Source organism: Megascapheus bottae, chromosome 21 (genome assembly GCF_031878675.1).
Source record: "Megascapheus bottae isolate mThoBot1 chromosome 21, mThoBot2.hap1, whole genome shotgun sequence".
Lineage (NCBI taxonomy): Eukaryota > Metazoa > Chordata > Mammalia > Rodentia > Geomyidae > Megascapheus > Megascapheus bottae.
In genome coordinates this window covers 36,507,815-36,522,648 of record NC_143529.1, presented here as the reverse complement: position 1 = coordinate 36,522,648, position 14,834 = coordinate 36,507,815, and the positions used below count along the sequence as shown (strand labels likewise).

Below are 14,834 nucleotides of genomic sequence, written 5' to 3'. Positions count from 1 at the left end.
CTACCAGTTCACGCTGGGACCTCGGCTGCCTGGGCTGCACACTTCCTACCACTGTTCCGAGCTGTCTCCAGTACAAAAGCCCTGATGCTACCATCCCGAGGCTGTACCTTCCCAGTCACTCTCCACTACCTCTGTCCAGGCCCCTCTGCCACTGCCATTTGGCCTTCGCAGTAACTTCCTTCCAGGTGCTAATCTCCTGCCCGGCACCCAACCTGGACAGCATTCACTCACCTCCTTCCTACCCAGGATCCAAGATCCTTGGGGAAATCCACCCAGGTGACCTCACTCCACCCCTGACCCTCCACACCGCAGCCTCCTGGGAGAAGGACCAGCCTCTGGAAGATCTGCTGGACCCACCAGCCTCAAAGCCCTCCCTCTGCCCACCATGGGGGCCCCCGAGAACATTCTGTCCACAGCTCACACATTGGGCACCTCTTATCCTAAACAAAGTAAGCATAAGCAAGGTCCTCCCACCACCAACCCTCAAAATAAATATTTGTATATGCAAAGCCTCTGGAGAAATTCACACAGCCCCCAATCCACCGCCCAATGCCTGCCCCTGCTCCTGTCCTTGCCCCTGCCCTTGGCCCTGCCCCTGACTCTGCCCCTGTCCCAGGACTGTCTCGCTTAGCATAGGCTGTGTGGAAGGGGAAGGGCAGCTCCCAGGACACAACAGCAGGAAGAAAGAAAGAAGACATGGCTGAGTAGTTAAGCTCATCTCGCCAGTCTCCTGGCGACGGGGACGGGGTGACATACTAGCTCATTTGTAAAACCTTCCTTCCTGTAAGTGAGATGGCTCTGCTTTTCCTGTATGTCAACAGAAGGGTCTCAGCCGGGCATGGTGGCTAGCTACTCAGAGAGCTGAGATCTGAGGATCACGGTTCAAAGTCAGCCCAGGCACTGTGCCTATGAGACTCTTGTCTCCAATTAACCACCAGAAAACTGGAAGTGGTGGCTGAGGCTCAAGGTTAGGGCGGTAGCCTTGAGCTGAAGAGCACAGGGACACCGTTCTGGCCCAGAGTTCAAGTCTCATGACCGACATAAAAAAGGGGGGGGGGTTTCAAAATATGTGGGAGGTTGAAGTCATCTCAATCATGTGATCCCAAACTCCAAATGATGTAGGGCTCTTGCGGGCCAAGCCCAATGAAAGGTCATAGCCAGAGCAGACAGCTTCGAGACCCAGGTAGAACCAAGACCTTTGACAACAATGGCTGGCCCCAGAAGCAGCCTCCTCGGAAAACTCAGTTCTCACGGACAGGGTCTGCCAGGGAGCACACACAGCAGTGAACTCCAGGGAAACTCACGCTTCTCAGATGAGCTTCTCTCTCATTATGAAAGTTAGCCAACCCGTACCCACCACATAAAATGGTGCTGAAGGGGCTGGGAGTTTGGCCTAGTGGTAGAGTGCTTGTCTAGCATACGTGAAGACCTGGGCTTGATTCCTCAGTACCACATACATAAAAAAAGCTGGAAGTGGTGCTGTGGCTCAAGTGGTAAGCTCTAGCCTTGAGAAAGCCCAAGGACAATGCTCAGGCCCTGAGTTCAAGGCCCAGAACTGGGGGGGGGGGACTGTGCCAAAGGCCAACACAACAAGCCAGTGGTAACACCTGACGGCCTACCTCCCATGCCTGAAGCCCTGGGATAGAGCCCCAGCATCTCAAGTTAATTCATCACTTCCAAAGGGGGAAAAAAAATTGTAAAAATCTCATAACATGAAAGCAGGTCTCGTTATTTGTTTCAAGCACTCATTAAAGGAAAAAATAAAATAACAATGTTTGTCCCTTCAAGTAGCTTCATACTATCAGTGCATCCTTATTTAGTAAAACTACAACTTAGTGCTCTGTAACTAAACTCCCCCACTAAAGGGAGTGCTTAGCTGAGAAGAGAACACCAGAACCGCAGAGCTGAAAGGCCTGGGTATGCGGAAATCAACATGGTTCTATTTGCCGGGGTTGGTTGCATATTGACATTTCTAAGACCAAACATAAATTGTTGTGAATACGGCCAGTAGTTATTTGGAATTGTTCTCCCAGAGCCACCAAGTTTTTCCCACCCTTTAAGGGAAAAAAAAAAAAAAGGCTTCTAACCAGGATGCTAATAACAGCCAGCCTGCATGAGTGGCTTTAAGGCAGAGACAGTTGCTTGTGTAGAAACACTGTACAAATACACTCCAACACTGTAGCCCGAAAAAGACAACCCCATCAAACAGCGGGAGAAGTGTGAAACTTGCAAATGAGCCCCTGGTTAAACAAAACACCGATCTGTTCCCAGAGAGCTCAGGGTGGTCACCTGTTCCAGGCTGGTGGAGTCCCCATTACCAATGGAAGAAACAATACCAGAGTGAGGGCAGCCCCCTCCTGGGCCCTGGGCCCCACCCTGGAGCCTATATTTAGTCTGCTCTTTATGGAAAATGTCCTGACCCTGCACACAAACAAGCTGTTTGGCTGGTTAGTCAAAGGATCCATTAACAGCCTCTTCTGCCTGTCAGGGTATTTGTCGTTCCCCCCCCTCCGCCTGAACCCCCCCCCCCCCCGCCATGGTCAACCGGAAGTGAAGCATAGATGAGGGGACTGGACCAAAAGAGAAGAACCACCCTGCCTTGCCCTGACTGGGTCATGATAAATGCCACCACAATTCCCTCCCTGCCCCTGGAGGCCAGGAGCTCCTGGTGGCACACACACACACACACAAAGCCTCGTGCTCCAATCCCAGAGCAAAATAACAGATGCAGCAAAGATTAGAGATTAACATCTGTAGAGTGCATTTTCTTCCTCAGAGAGAGATACTTAACAAAGGGAAGGAATTATGTAGCTAAGCACCAGATCAGAACCCCAAAACCTGGATTTTAAAAATAACTAAGCCTCATCCGGCTTTACCGGGCTCAAATCATTTAAGCTAAGAATACAAAGGTTCTGGGGGAGCAGGAAAGGGGCAGGAAGGGGAACACAGGCTCCTTTGAATGTTGGGAAACAGAAGATAAAACCAAAGCAGTAGTTAAACAAGCCAGAATGAGACTCACACACTATAAACAGCTGCAGGATAGACAGGAGGAGAAGGAGGGTGCAAAGGAAGGAATTCCTGTTGCAACAAAAGAAAATGTCTAATGTGGAGCAAACAGAGGTGAGGTGGCAGTGGACACAGGGACCCGTGTCCCGTGTTTTGGTGCAGCTCAGCTGGGCTAGGTGCTGGGTTTGCCTTTCTCTCTTCTGAGTCACTTCCTTCAGGATCCTCTGTGCTCTTTTATTTAAACTGCTGAAAACATATAAGTCTCTGCTCTCTGCCTCTCTTCCGCAGAAGTTTTTTTTTTGCTCGAGTAACACGCTGTATCATCCACCGTGAATATTGAAGAACCTCATCTAAATATTCATGAGATACACACCAAAAGAATCAACACTATTATTAAAGACAGGAATCAAAAATCTACAGGGAAGGTGCTATCAACTGGTTCCATTCTCTAATGGACTCTCTTTTTGTGAAGGTCATCCTCTCTCTCTACCAGACCACTTTCTGGAAACTCAACACCTCTCATTACACCTGCCTCCTTTTCTATCAGCATCATGGAGACAGTATGCACACAGATCAGAAACCACTGAAACCTAGGTTTCAATCCTTCCTTCACATTTAGAAACTCTGATACAGGCAACTACTTTGCTGCTGAAGAGAAGGAAAGCTAAGATGCCCCTAGTCTGAAGACTCTGCCCCAAGAGGGCACCGGGCTAAGTGTAGCTTCCATGTCTTTTTTCTAGCAATGCTGTGTAAAAGCACAGCCCCCAGACCAGCATTAGCCTTCAGCATGCTCTCAGGACTCACTCCAGAACTACAGAACTTTTCTAGAAACTGAAGGGAGCACTCTGTTTCCGCAAGCTCTTTATAGGATCTGCTTGCCCACTGGAACTTGAGAACCAGCTGCTCTTGGTGGTGTGACACCCAGGACCACACTGTGCCCACGACAGGGGGTCACTGGTCCGTCCCTCCCGGAGATACTGTGTGAAACTCCCTGGCATCCAACATAAAAACACCCCAACCTTTTGCAAAGCACATGCTTGCAAAGATCTGGCACACAGATTTCTTTCTTTTGCCACCTAAAGAAACTTTCAGCTGTACTCTAAACGCCACGTGACATTTCATTCCCATCAAAGCTACACTGCCAGATCTAAAAGGTGCTCAGCCCTCCCTGCAGTACTGCTCGGATAGGCTTCAAAATGCACTCACGCCCAGGGTACACCAGTGAGAGCACCAAGAGACTCACGGGCAAGGAACACGTGAGAACACAAGGGACGCGCAGGCCAGGAACTCAGTCGGCAGCCATTCTCAAGCACTGATCCATCAGAAAGCAAATGGTTCCTGACTTCTGCCTTGGGCAGGCGGAACAAAGGGAGGGCATCCCATTGCAGAGAGGGATGCAGGGGGGGGATCCCCGACTTCTAGTGAAGGAAGGCCAGTTGTAGGTGATACTACACTGGCCTCATGGCGTCTCAAAGGAGGGACATCCATATCACAACTAACTGCCTGAAAACTGCCCTCATGCTGGATACCAGACTGTGCAGGGTCCTGGAGGCGGGTTAGGCATGAGAGGCAACAACAAGTCAATGCAGATGCAATCCTGCAACCTCTGATTAAACCTGAAAGACTACCAGCATGGTAGAAACTCACACTTGCCCGTGGCAGAAAAAAGAAGCTTGTTTCCCTAAACATGCAGCAACCAGACTAAATAAACCACTCCATGGAAACAAACTCTTACAGTTCCAACTGTACAGCCAGCATTCATATCTTGGGTGACTGGAAGCGAGCTCAACCTCTCCTCATCTTGGTCAAGGGTACACAAGCTTGGATAGCCACACAGACTATTACAGCAGCTATCAACAGGAGGGGCCGCTTTTCTATCCCATCAGATCCTGGAGAAGGAACACAAAGGCCAGACGCACCCAGCTCATCTCTCTGGGGCAATTCCCTACTCTTTCTGGGCTGCAGACAAGGCATCAATATTTTGGTACAGTCACAGGACAAAGTGACATGATGCAGGTAAAATACTTAGCCCTCTTCTGGGCACAGATGATCAATCACAGCTGTAGCATGGGGTTAAGTGGATTCCCCCCACCCCAATCTTCCCAAGTCCTCCACTTGCCAAGACTCAGATGCTACCAGATGCTACTCAGATGGGAACTCTGAGTCTATGAAAAATGCCATTAAAGGGGTAAGAGGCAGAGTAGTTCCACTACAGATCAAGTTGGATCAGGGGTGGGTGTCTGACAACAGGGCACCTAGTGAGGGCAGAGGGGTGAATGCAAGCTAAGGTCCCAAACTGAAAGAACAGCTGAATTTCCTAGCAGTGCCCAGAAGCCAGGGACTCAAGCTGCCAGAGCTGAAAGAGCCGGCTGGGCTATCACTTGCATCCTAGTTCTGTGATTGCCAAGCTGAATTACAATGTGTGATTGCTAATAGAGGCTTTAATCTTAAGAGAACAAGCTTTATTTAACAAGAAAAGCAGTTGACTCATTTGCTCAACCTCATCCACCCAAGCCAGATCCTTCAAAGGAAAAATGGAGGGGAAACCGAGGCCAACTGCTTAAACTGGTGGCAAGATGGGTCCCAGGCTCACCTCTGGACATGGTGGCTTTAGGATATGGCTGAGCTATGTCCTACATGTCACATATGCCACTCCCCGTGAGACACCAGAGAAATCTGATCTGCTAAATGCAGTTATAAAACTTCACAGATATGGAGGAGGAAAGAGTTTCAAAGTATGAAATAAAGATAAAGACACTTTTGACAGGTTGATGTTTTAAAACAAGAACAGAAGCAAAACTATAAGGATTGCTAGTTCATTTTTATTTGTGGATCTAGGCAGGTTTGCTCAACTAACTTATACTAGATTTAGTCCATCATGAGGAGATTTTTCCAACCTAAACCACTTCAATATAATACTCTGACACTGGCATTAGCTAAAACATCCTCCTCTTTCACAAGGCCATGTTTCATTCCAACAGCAGAAATCCTGAAGATACAGGGAAACAAGAAAATTCTAAACAAATTTCTGCATGGCCAGATGCTAGCTGTTACGACAGCAAGAGAAATCACATCATTCAAAGTTTTCTTAAGTGAGACTCTGGTGGCTCACACCTCTAATCCTACTTAAGAGGCGAAGATCTAAGAATTCTTGTTCGAAGCCAGCCCAGGCAAAGTCCACAAGACTCTTATCTCAAGCTAAACCAGCAAACAAACAGAATTGGAAGTGTGGCTTGAGGGGTAAAGCGCCAGCTTCAGCAGAAAAAGCCAAGAATGTGAGGGCTCTGAATTCAAGCCCTGGTACCAGCTTTGGACAGGCCTCCCATTTCAGTAATCAAAAATCTAAAAGGACCAGAATTCTGTGTGTGTGTGTGTGTGTGTGTGTGTGTGTGTGTGTGTGTGTGTGTGTGTGTGTGTGTGTGTGTGTGTGTGTGTGTGTGTGCGCGCGCGCGCGCGCGCACAAAGACAAGGAAAAAAATGACAACTTTCTGTTGTATAGGACAAGGGATTTTTTTTAACTATTGCTATACTTAATATGCATAGCTTAGAAATGGTTAAATGGTTATGGGGGGAGGGGCAAGTCCTGGGGCTTAAACTCAGGGCCTGGGAGCTGTCCCCAAGCCAAGGTAGTACTCTACCACTTGAACTACTTTTGGCTTTTTCTGAGTAGTTTTTGGAGACAAGAGTCTCACATACTTTCATGCCCAGCCTGGCTTTGAACCAGGACCCTGAGATCTCAGCCTCCTGAGTAGCTGGGATTACAGGCGTGAGCCACCGCGCCCAACTGTTACATTTATATAGAAGTTTTGCTATGCTACCACTGGGCCTCCAACCCCTGATCACAGACTAGGGCAGATCCTGGTCTGTCCCCTAGGGCCAGGAGTGCACTCCCATTACTGTGGTACTCAGCCATGGTTCCTCCAGGCATATGCCAGCTCGGTACCTGCAAGGCAATGCCTTCAGACATGGTATCAGTGAGTGTATGATTGTACATAACTGTTTCTGCACAGTTCTCTTCCAGCACAAAAACATCACCCTGGCCCTCTGAACTTACAAAGCATCTATAGAGGTGTAAAACCTCTTGGATCTTGGAACTGCCAAGGAGAGGAAGGAGTATTTCATTATAACAAATCAACTTCGATTTAATTAGGAAAGGCAGGATAAGGTCCTGAAGGAGAACTGCTTCAGGAAGCCAAGAGACTGGGAGCCCCAAAGGATCCCTTGGTGCAAATCAGGCTATCAGGCTTTGAACAATCTCCATCAAAACTCCACATCCTCCCTGAACCCCCACTTCCTCCTCTCTAAAATGAGGCCATTAGGAAGCCAGACATCTGTGTTGGAGTCCTTCACAAACGAATAATGGTACCACTGCTGATAACAGGACAAAGAACAGAGGCAAATCAGAATGCTTCTTAAGCCTCACGAAACTCACTAGACAGCCCTGGCACAGTACAGACATTCCTATTGCTAACAAAAAAATAATAGCAGTATCAAAGCCCCTAACAAGATAAGATCCATCCTTTATTCTGAGCTTTATTAAAAATGACAAAAGATTCTAACCAAGAAAGGCCTAAAAGTCTTGCATTGTAAAGGTAGGCATTAAGTTATCAAGAAACCAACATCTTCAAAAGTACACAGAAGGAAAGGAAAGGGAAAAGATGAAAAAGGAAAGAAGAAAAGGGAAAGGAAAGGAAGTTGTAACCACATCCTCTTGTTAGAAGTCAAGTGTTCAGGACCGCGTTTCTCCCCCCCCCCCCAACCGACTCCCCGGCCCTGGTGGCCCTGTAGGAATCTTCAGGAATACAAAATGAAAAGTGAGGCTTGGCAACTCACAGGCTGGTTCCTCCTGTGAAGCAAAATGCTTTGGGGCAGGTGTGTCCCCCAACACACCAGCTTTCACAGGGTTTCATCCGATTTCTGTGGCTACAGCCAGAGAAGTGGGTGAGGAGAGATGTCTAAGATTAAGCAATGTCCCTTCTAGTGCTACCAGAGCATATCAAGATGTCTCCCTTCTATCTGCCAGCGGGCCCTGCAAGTACCAGCACTTCTCTCAAGTCAAAGAGGCACACACAGGTCTGGAATTCTGATGAGCCTGGAAACATCTTAAGCTGCCAACAAACAGGTGCCCTCCATGGGCCGAGGTCAGGAGCACTGGGCTCTGGAAAGGCGGAGGCCGGCTAGTACCCTCCCATAGAATTACCAAGTCTCCTATGGATGGATACAGCTGGCCAATGCGCCAGCCCGGGTGGGATGTGGTTCAAGTCCATGAGGTGGCAAATATCAAGGGGATCCTCAACAGTAAACACACCTTCCCCACCTAACCCAAGCTTCAGATCAAACCCACTCTGAGGTTAGTAGTGTAGACTACAGATTGCCACAGATGTCAGTGCCCCTCACTTGAACACGGAGGGGAGCAGGGCGAGGCTGGACCCTGCTTTCAGGTTCTCAGTGTTCCTCCACTGAGGTCTTAGCAGCCCTGGGGCAGGACACACTCACTGACAAGCCTTCCTGCGGGCCTTTTCCCAGCACCCGCCAACAGCCACACAAGAAAACAGACTGCTGATCTACTGGGACTGCAGTCCCACTCGTCACCCATTACACACAGCCTGCTCCCCGAGGTGAGTCTAGGCAGAAGGGAAACAAAGCCAAGAAGCAGCAGAAGCAGCCCAGGAGCCTAGAAGCAGGTACGTGAGAGCCACTGCTGGTGACAAGGACACAGCCCAGGAAAGGCAGAGGGCACGGTACCTCTCCAGCAGGGACAATGTTCTCCCCTGGGGGGCAGGGGGGGAAGAAAGCTCCCCCCAACCCAACACAGACATCCAAACTCCCTCCAAAGGCTCCTCTGCGGTGGCCCCCAAGTGCCAGGCCAGTCGAAGCGACACCCTTCGACCTGTAAGGTCCCTCGCCTTCCTTCAAGGGTTTGCCAATGTGACCCAAAGGGTCTTGGTACAGGACACACTAGGAGGCCGGCGCTTGCACACATGGCCAGGCGGACGGACCCACACCTGGGCAAGCACCGTGTGCGGCCTGGCTGGCGCTGTGCACGCGGGCCAAGTCCAGCGGTGCCCCAGGGCTCACCCACGGGGCACACCACGCTGGGAAGGGGACAGTCCCCAGCCACGGCGCTTCTCCAAACAGGCTGCAGGGTCCATCAGGGCGCTCGGGCCCGGCCTAGGCGCCTGTCACCGGCCGAGCGGTGGGTTGCCCGTCCTTCCAGTGCCGGCGGGCCCGGGACGCCGCAGCAGCACCCAGCCACTTTCTCACTGGAGAGACTCCATTGTGCGTGATCGAACTCCTGCTGGCGATTCATCCTCCCTGGCAGGACGCGGCGAGAGGCGCCGCAGGGGTCCCCGGCGCGTGGGGACACCGCGCGCCCCCGCCGCCGCGCTCCGCGGAAGCCCCGGGCGGCCGAGGCCGGCTCACCTTCGATGGCGATGACGTGCTCCCGGATCTGGTTCTGCAGCACCGGCTCCTCCACGCGCTCCAGCAGCTCGTAGATGGAGTAGATGTTGGGGTGGACCGACTCGAAACGCTGGATCTCGGCCCGGATGGCAGCCGAGTTGGCCAGCTGCTGCTGGTAGTTCATGATGCAGGCGCCGCGCCCGGGGCCGCGCGTCCGCCCGCCGCCCCGCGCCCCGGGGACCCCCGCAGCCCCCGGGGAGCCCGGCCCGCCGGCGGAGGAGGCGCTACAAGAAAGGCGCGGGCCAAGCGGGCGTGGGGCCGGCCCTCGAGCTCAGTTCATGGCCGGGACGCGCGGCCGGCGAGCGAGCGGGCCCCGGCGTCCCGGGTCAGCGGGCCGTCCGGGGGGAGCGCGTCCCCATGGAGCGCGCCGCGGCGGGCGCGGCCGGCCCCGGAGGAGGCTCGCTCCGGCGCCTTCCCGCGCCGCGGCCGCCTTCCCGTCCTAGGCGCTGCCCGGCCGAGCAGCCATTAAAGCCCAGGCGGCCGCCGCCGCCGCGCTCCGAGCGCCCCGGGCCGATGGCCGGCCCCCCGGGCAGCGACCGCGCGTTCCCGGAGCCCGGCCGCGCCGGGAGTCCGCGCGCTGCGTGCCACGCCGCCGGGAGCGCCGGAACCACCGAGCCCGCCGCGCGCCGCCCGCAGGGCCGGGACCCCGCCGCAGGAACCGCTCCCGCGAGCCGCGGAGCCCGCTCCGAGCGCTGCCCGCCGCCTGCCCGGCCGGCCCCCTCCCCGGCACGCAGGGCCCCGGCCCACGTCGGCCCCGCCCCCGCCTGCGCCCCGCCCGCGCGCTCGCCGCCCTCCGCCGCCGCCGCCGCCGCCGCCGCCGCCGCCGCCGCTGCGTCCTCCGCGGCGCTTCCCAGCGCGCCGGATCCCGGGGAATTGCGCCAGGCCCCGCCCCGCGCTGCCCCGGGGCTTCCTGGGACTTGTAGTCCAGCCCGGCGCCCCCGGAGTCCGCGCGCGAGCCTGCCCGCGCTCGTGCTGCTCCCGAGCTGGAGGAGCCGCCGGGCGCGCCGAGTCCCGCGGCCTCGTCCTCCGCATGCGAGCCCCACGGCGCTCTGCCGGGGCGTCCGTCCGCCGCCGCGCCCCCAGCCCCTCGTGCCCCCCCAGGTAAGCTCAGCCGGGGGACCCTGCGGAGCTGGGCCACAGCCGCCCCCCCCCGGCGCCGCAGATGGGCCCGGGCGCCCCGTCCACCCATGGTCCCTGCCCTCCTCACCCCCCCCGCCCTAACCTGGCGCCCACGCGGGCCAGGGGCGGCCTAAGCACCCTGGTGCACAGGCGCTGGGGTGCTGACCCCTTTCGCTCCCGCCCCTGAGTCCATCTGGGATAGGCCTTTGACCTCCCGCTCAGTAACCATGGTGACAGAGGGGTCACCACCGACTTTGAAAACCCTTCTCCCCGCCCTGTCTGGGATAGCCTCTCACCTGGCCTCCCTCCCGTAGGAATTCTCCTTTCTATTTCCCAAACCTGGACTGTCAGCAGTCCAGGAGGCCTTGGGAGTCTTCCTTAGGCTGCAGCCTGAAGCCCAGGTCTCACCCCTGAGTAACAAACCCATATCCACCTTCCTCCTCTACATCTTCTTCTGCTTGGCTGGGGAACTCAATCCAGCCCCTCTCAAAGTTGGACTTCACGGCCTTCTCCTCCTCTTGTAAACATCCTCATCCCATTTGCTGAGCGGAAAAGCTGGTGTTGGCCTCTTTGCCTCTCATCTCATATCCTAAAGTGTCACCTGGCCTTCCAAAGATCCAGAATGCCATCCTGCTAAGGCATGAATTCTCCACACCCTGCAGCAGCGTCCTCACACAGCTCCTGTTTCCTACCGGTTCCTTTCCCATCTGTTCTCCAGAAGGCAGCCTTGCTGAGCCTGGTACACATGTGTTCCTGCCTGGATCGCCTCTGCTCAAAGCCCTCCAACGGCTGTGTGTTGGTGTCTCATACCTGTAATCCTAGCTTTTCACAAACCTGAGATCTGAGGATCCAGATTTGAAGCCAGCCTAGGCAGAAAAAAAAAAAATCTGTAAGACTCTTCTAAGTAACCAGCAAAAGGCTAAAAGTAGAGGTGTAGTCCAAGTGGTAGAGCACCCACCTGGAGCAGAAAAAGCCAAAAGAGCTCAAGGCCCTGAGTTCAAGTCCCCATACCGTAACAATGACAACATTCCCTTCAGTGATTCCCATCCTCTCTGGCCTCCAGAGTCCTCCAGTCTTGAACTCCTGTCAAGAGCTTCGCAGAGTCTCAGCTTTCCTGCTATTTGTTGTGCCACAGTTTCAAGGACTAAAGTTGAAGTAGTTAAGAGATCTGAGTAAGAAACAAAGGACTTTTTTTTCCTTCCTAACAGTGGCAACCACCAAGCACCTGCATTCTTGTGTGCCAGTTTGCCCAGTTACTGGCCCCACAAGGTAACTTTAGGGGCCGGGTGATCTGTAGTCATATACAGTCACCCCATGTAAGAAGAACCCTGAGTTGCAGCCGCCTACATCTTCACAGGAAGTCCCATGTCTGCCTTCCGTGACAGAGGAAAAAGCTGGCTTCAAGGGCTGCCTCCCTGTAACAGCAGGAGCCTCTATCCCTGTATCTCAAAGCTGTTTACAACGTCCTGGGAGGTGGCCTGCTCCTGTCCTCCACAGCCACATTGACCTTCCTAAATACAACACCAGTTATACCACACAGTTTTCTCTGATGGAAATGCCCTTACTCCAGAACCTTTGCTGTCTCCATCACTTTCTCCATGTGTTTACCTCCAAGTCCATCTCTCATTGAGACCCTATCTCATAAGGAAAATGGCATCTCTGTTGGACATGTGTCCCCTTCTTACTGTGGTAGAAAGAATGAAAGAATATTCATCTCAGTCTCTGAGAGGATGTGTTGCCTTATCTAGGCTGAAGTTAATTCAGGCTTTGGAGGCAAAGAGCTTATGTTGCATATCTGGCTGGTCCTTATAAGTCAGAGGCAAGAGGGTAGAATCCCAGACAGAAATATGGTATGTGATGCAGGGAGGAAAGATGGGGGGGGGGTGAGAGGCAGGAAGCTGTTCCCAAGATACTACCCTCAGAGCTTTGAAGATGGAGGCAGTAGCCATGAGCCAAGAAATATAGGTGATCTCCAGAAGCTAGAGAAGCCTCTAGGAAGTGAATTCTTTCCTAGAGCTTCCAGAAGGAAACACAACCTGATCAGCCCACCCGGATTTCTGACCTCGAGAACTAAAGAATGCAAATTTATGCTGTTTAAACCACAAAGCATGTGCCAAGCACATAACAGATGTTCAGTCAAGTTGAGCAAAGTTGAAAGGAGAGTTTTCCTAACAACATGAGTGCTGTGCTATCCACCAGATTTCTGATTAGTCTTCTACGTATACATCAAGCATCATAAGCTAACAAAGTAGGAATTCTTCTGTCACCAGAAGTATCGAAAGTCAGGGCTGGGAGTGCAGCAACATGACAGGATATCATACCCTGGGCTCCATCCTCAGCACTGGGGGGGATATCTCAAAGACTATCAAAGACTGCTGGTCTTCCCATTCATTTATTCACTCAACAAATCTTTATTGATCACTTGCTGTATCCTAGAGAGGTGTAGTATTCTACGTATGCAATAAAAGATGATGACTGTCTTTAATGATTTTAACAGCCATGAAGATGTGCATGCCTGGGAACACAAATGAGCTAGTGTTAGATGAGCAACTGTGAGAATATCTAATGAAAAGTGGGAATTAGGACATTTATCATAGAGACCAGACCAAGTCAGAAAGGTTCTAAATCCCAGCACTGTGAACTGTATCCTCCGTGGAAATAACTTCATAGGCATAACTTTAAACATCAAAATGTTCTCATTCTGTAGAGCTCTCCTTACAGCTACAGGCTCGTCCTCCTAAACTGTCTCTGCTCAAGTAATGTATGTGATTTCATGTGTTTTCTCTGATGTCCGTTGACTCTTTCCCACACTTAGCCCACGATTTGCCCTTGGTATACACTGTCACATGACCTAGATCACATGACAAGGCCATCTTCAGGTCTTGGGGAAGCTGGTGATGGAAGGCTCTTCTCATGAGACAATCTGGCAGTGTCCTGTGAAGGCTTTGGGCTCCTGGTAAAAGTGAATGGGATCCTATGAAGGCAAGAGAAGAGAGCAGGAGGAAGGACAATTCAGAATGCTCTGCAGGTGAAGTGTCCTTAGGTTTTTATTTTAGTCTTTGTTTTGTGTGTGCCAGTGCAGGGGGCTTGTGACTCAGGGTCTGGGCACTGTTCCTGAGCTTTTTGACTCAAGGCTAGCACTTTACCACTTGAGCTACACCTCCACTTACAGGATGTTGGTGTTTGCTTTTTTTCGTGTGCGTGTGTATGTGTGTTTAATTGGGGATAAGAATCTCATGGAATTTCCTGCCTAGGCTGGCTTTGAACTCCAACCCTCAGGTCTCCGCCTCCTAAGTAACTAGATGACAGAGGTGAGCCACTGATGCCTGGCTCTTCTCAGTTTGGGCCCTCGTTCATGACTGCAGTGAAAACCAGAACATAGTCAGTGTATTGCCGTCTTGTAGTTGAGTTCTGTGACTGTGTGTCATTACCATACATAGCAGAAAACCACAAACCCTTGCTCCAGGACAAATGGAACATTTGTCTTGCTCCCACATCCGCTGGGAGCCAGCTGATCTAGACTGGGCTCTGCTAAGACAAGCAGCTTCACTCTGCTAGCACTCCTCCTTGTCATGGAGCTCTGTGTTACAAATAGCTCGGGGTGTTGGGATCTGGCAAGCATGCGCACTGAACAGGCAAGCTGCTCACCTCTTTGTTCCTAAAGCAGAAGGCCCTGCCCCGCCGCTCAGGTCCACAATCTACTCATGATTGGCTAACACCCTCTGCTGTATTTTTTCTTTCTTTTCTTTCTTTCTTTCTTTCTTTCTTTTTTTTTTTTTTTTTTTTTTTTTTTTTTGTCAGTCTTGGGCACTATCCCTGAGCTGCATTTTGCTCAAGGCAACGACTCCACCACTTGAACCATCATGCCATTTCCGGCTTTTTCTGTTTATGTGATACTGAGGACTTGAACCCAGGGCTTAGCGTATGATAGGCAAGCACTCTACCACTAAGCCACATTCATCTCTGCTATTTCTTAAATAGCCTGAATGTGTCTTAATTCCATTTCAAAAAAAAAAAAAACAACTGGGTTAAGACAATAACCTTCTATTTCAAAAATCCTTTCTTATTCCAAAGCAGTTTCTATTTTCCTTAACAAGAGCCAAGCTACCAGGACAAAGAAACTTAAGCAGTTGGGTTCCAGTGTCTCTTGGCTGCCATGCCAGCTATATAGGAGGCTGAGATTCAGAAGGCTGTGGTTTCAGGCTAGTTTGTGCAAAAATGTTCTCTAGATATCATCTCTATAGTAA

General features: G+C 51.9%; 1 protein-coding gene across 8 annotated transcripts in view; it reads right to left on the bottom strand.

Annotated features, from left to right (window-relative positions):
• Positions 1-9,782, bottom strand: part of Agap1 (ArfGAP with GTPase domain, ankyrin repeat and PH domain 1) — a 418,516-nt gene extending 408,734 nt beyond the window's left edge. For 2 of the 8 annotated variants that reach the window (XM_090355098.1, XM_090355104.1), the window contains exon 1: positions 9,430-9,782. In XM_090355098.1, the coding sequence (XP_090211224.1) occupies positions 9,430-9,592 (163 nt within the window). In that variant the 5' untranslated portion in view covers positions 9,593-9,782. The remainder of the gene's footprint in view (positions 1-9,429) is intronic. The other 6 variants (XM_090355100.1, XM_090355099.1, XM_090355103.1 and 3 more) reach the window with 4 other exon arrangements.
• Between the last annotated feature and the right edge of the window lie 5,052 nt (positions 9,783-14,834).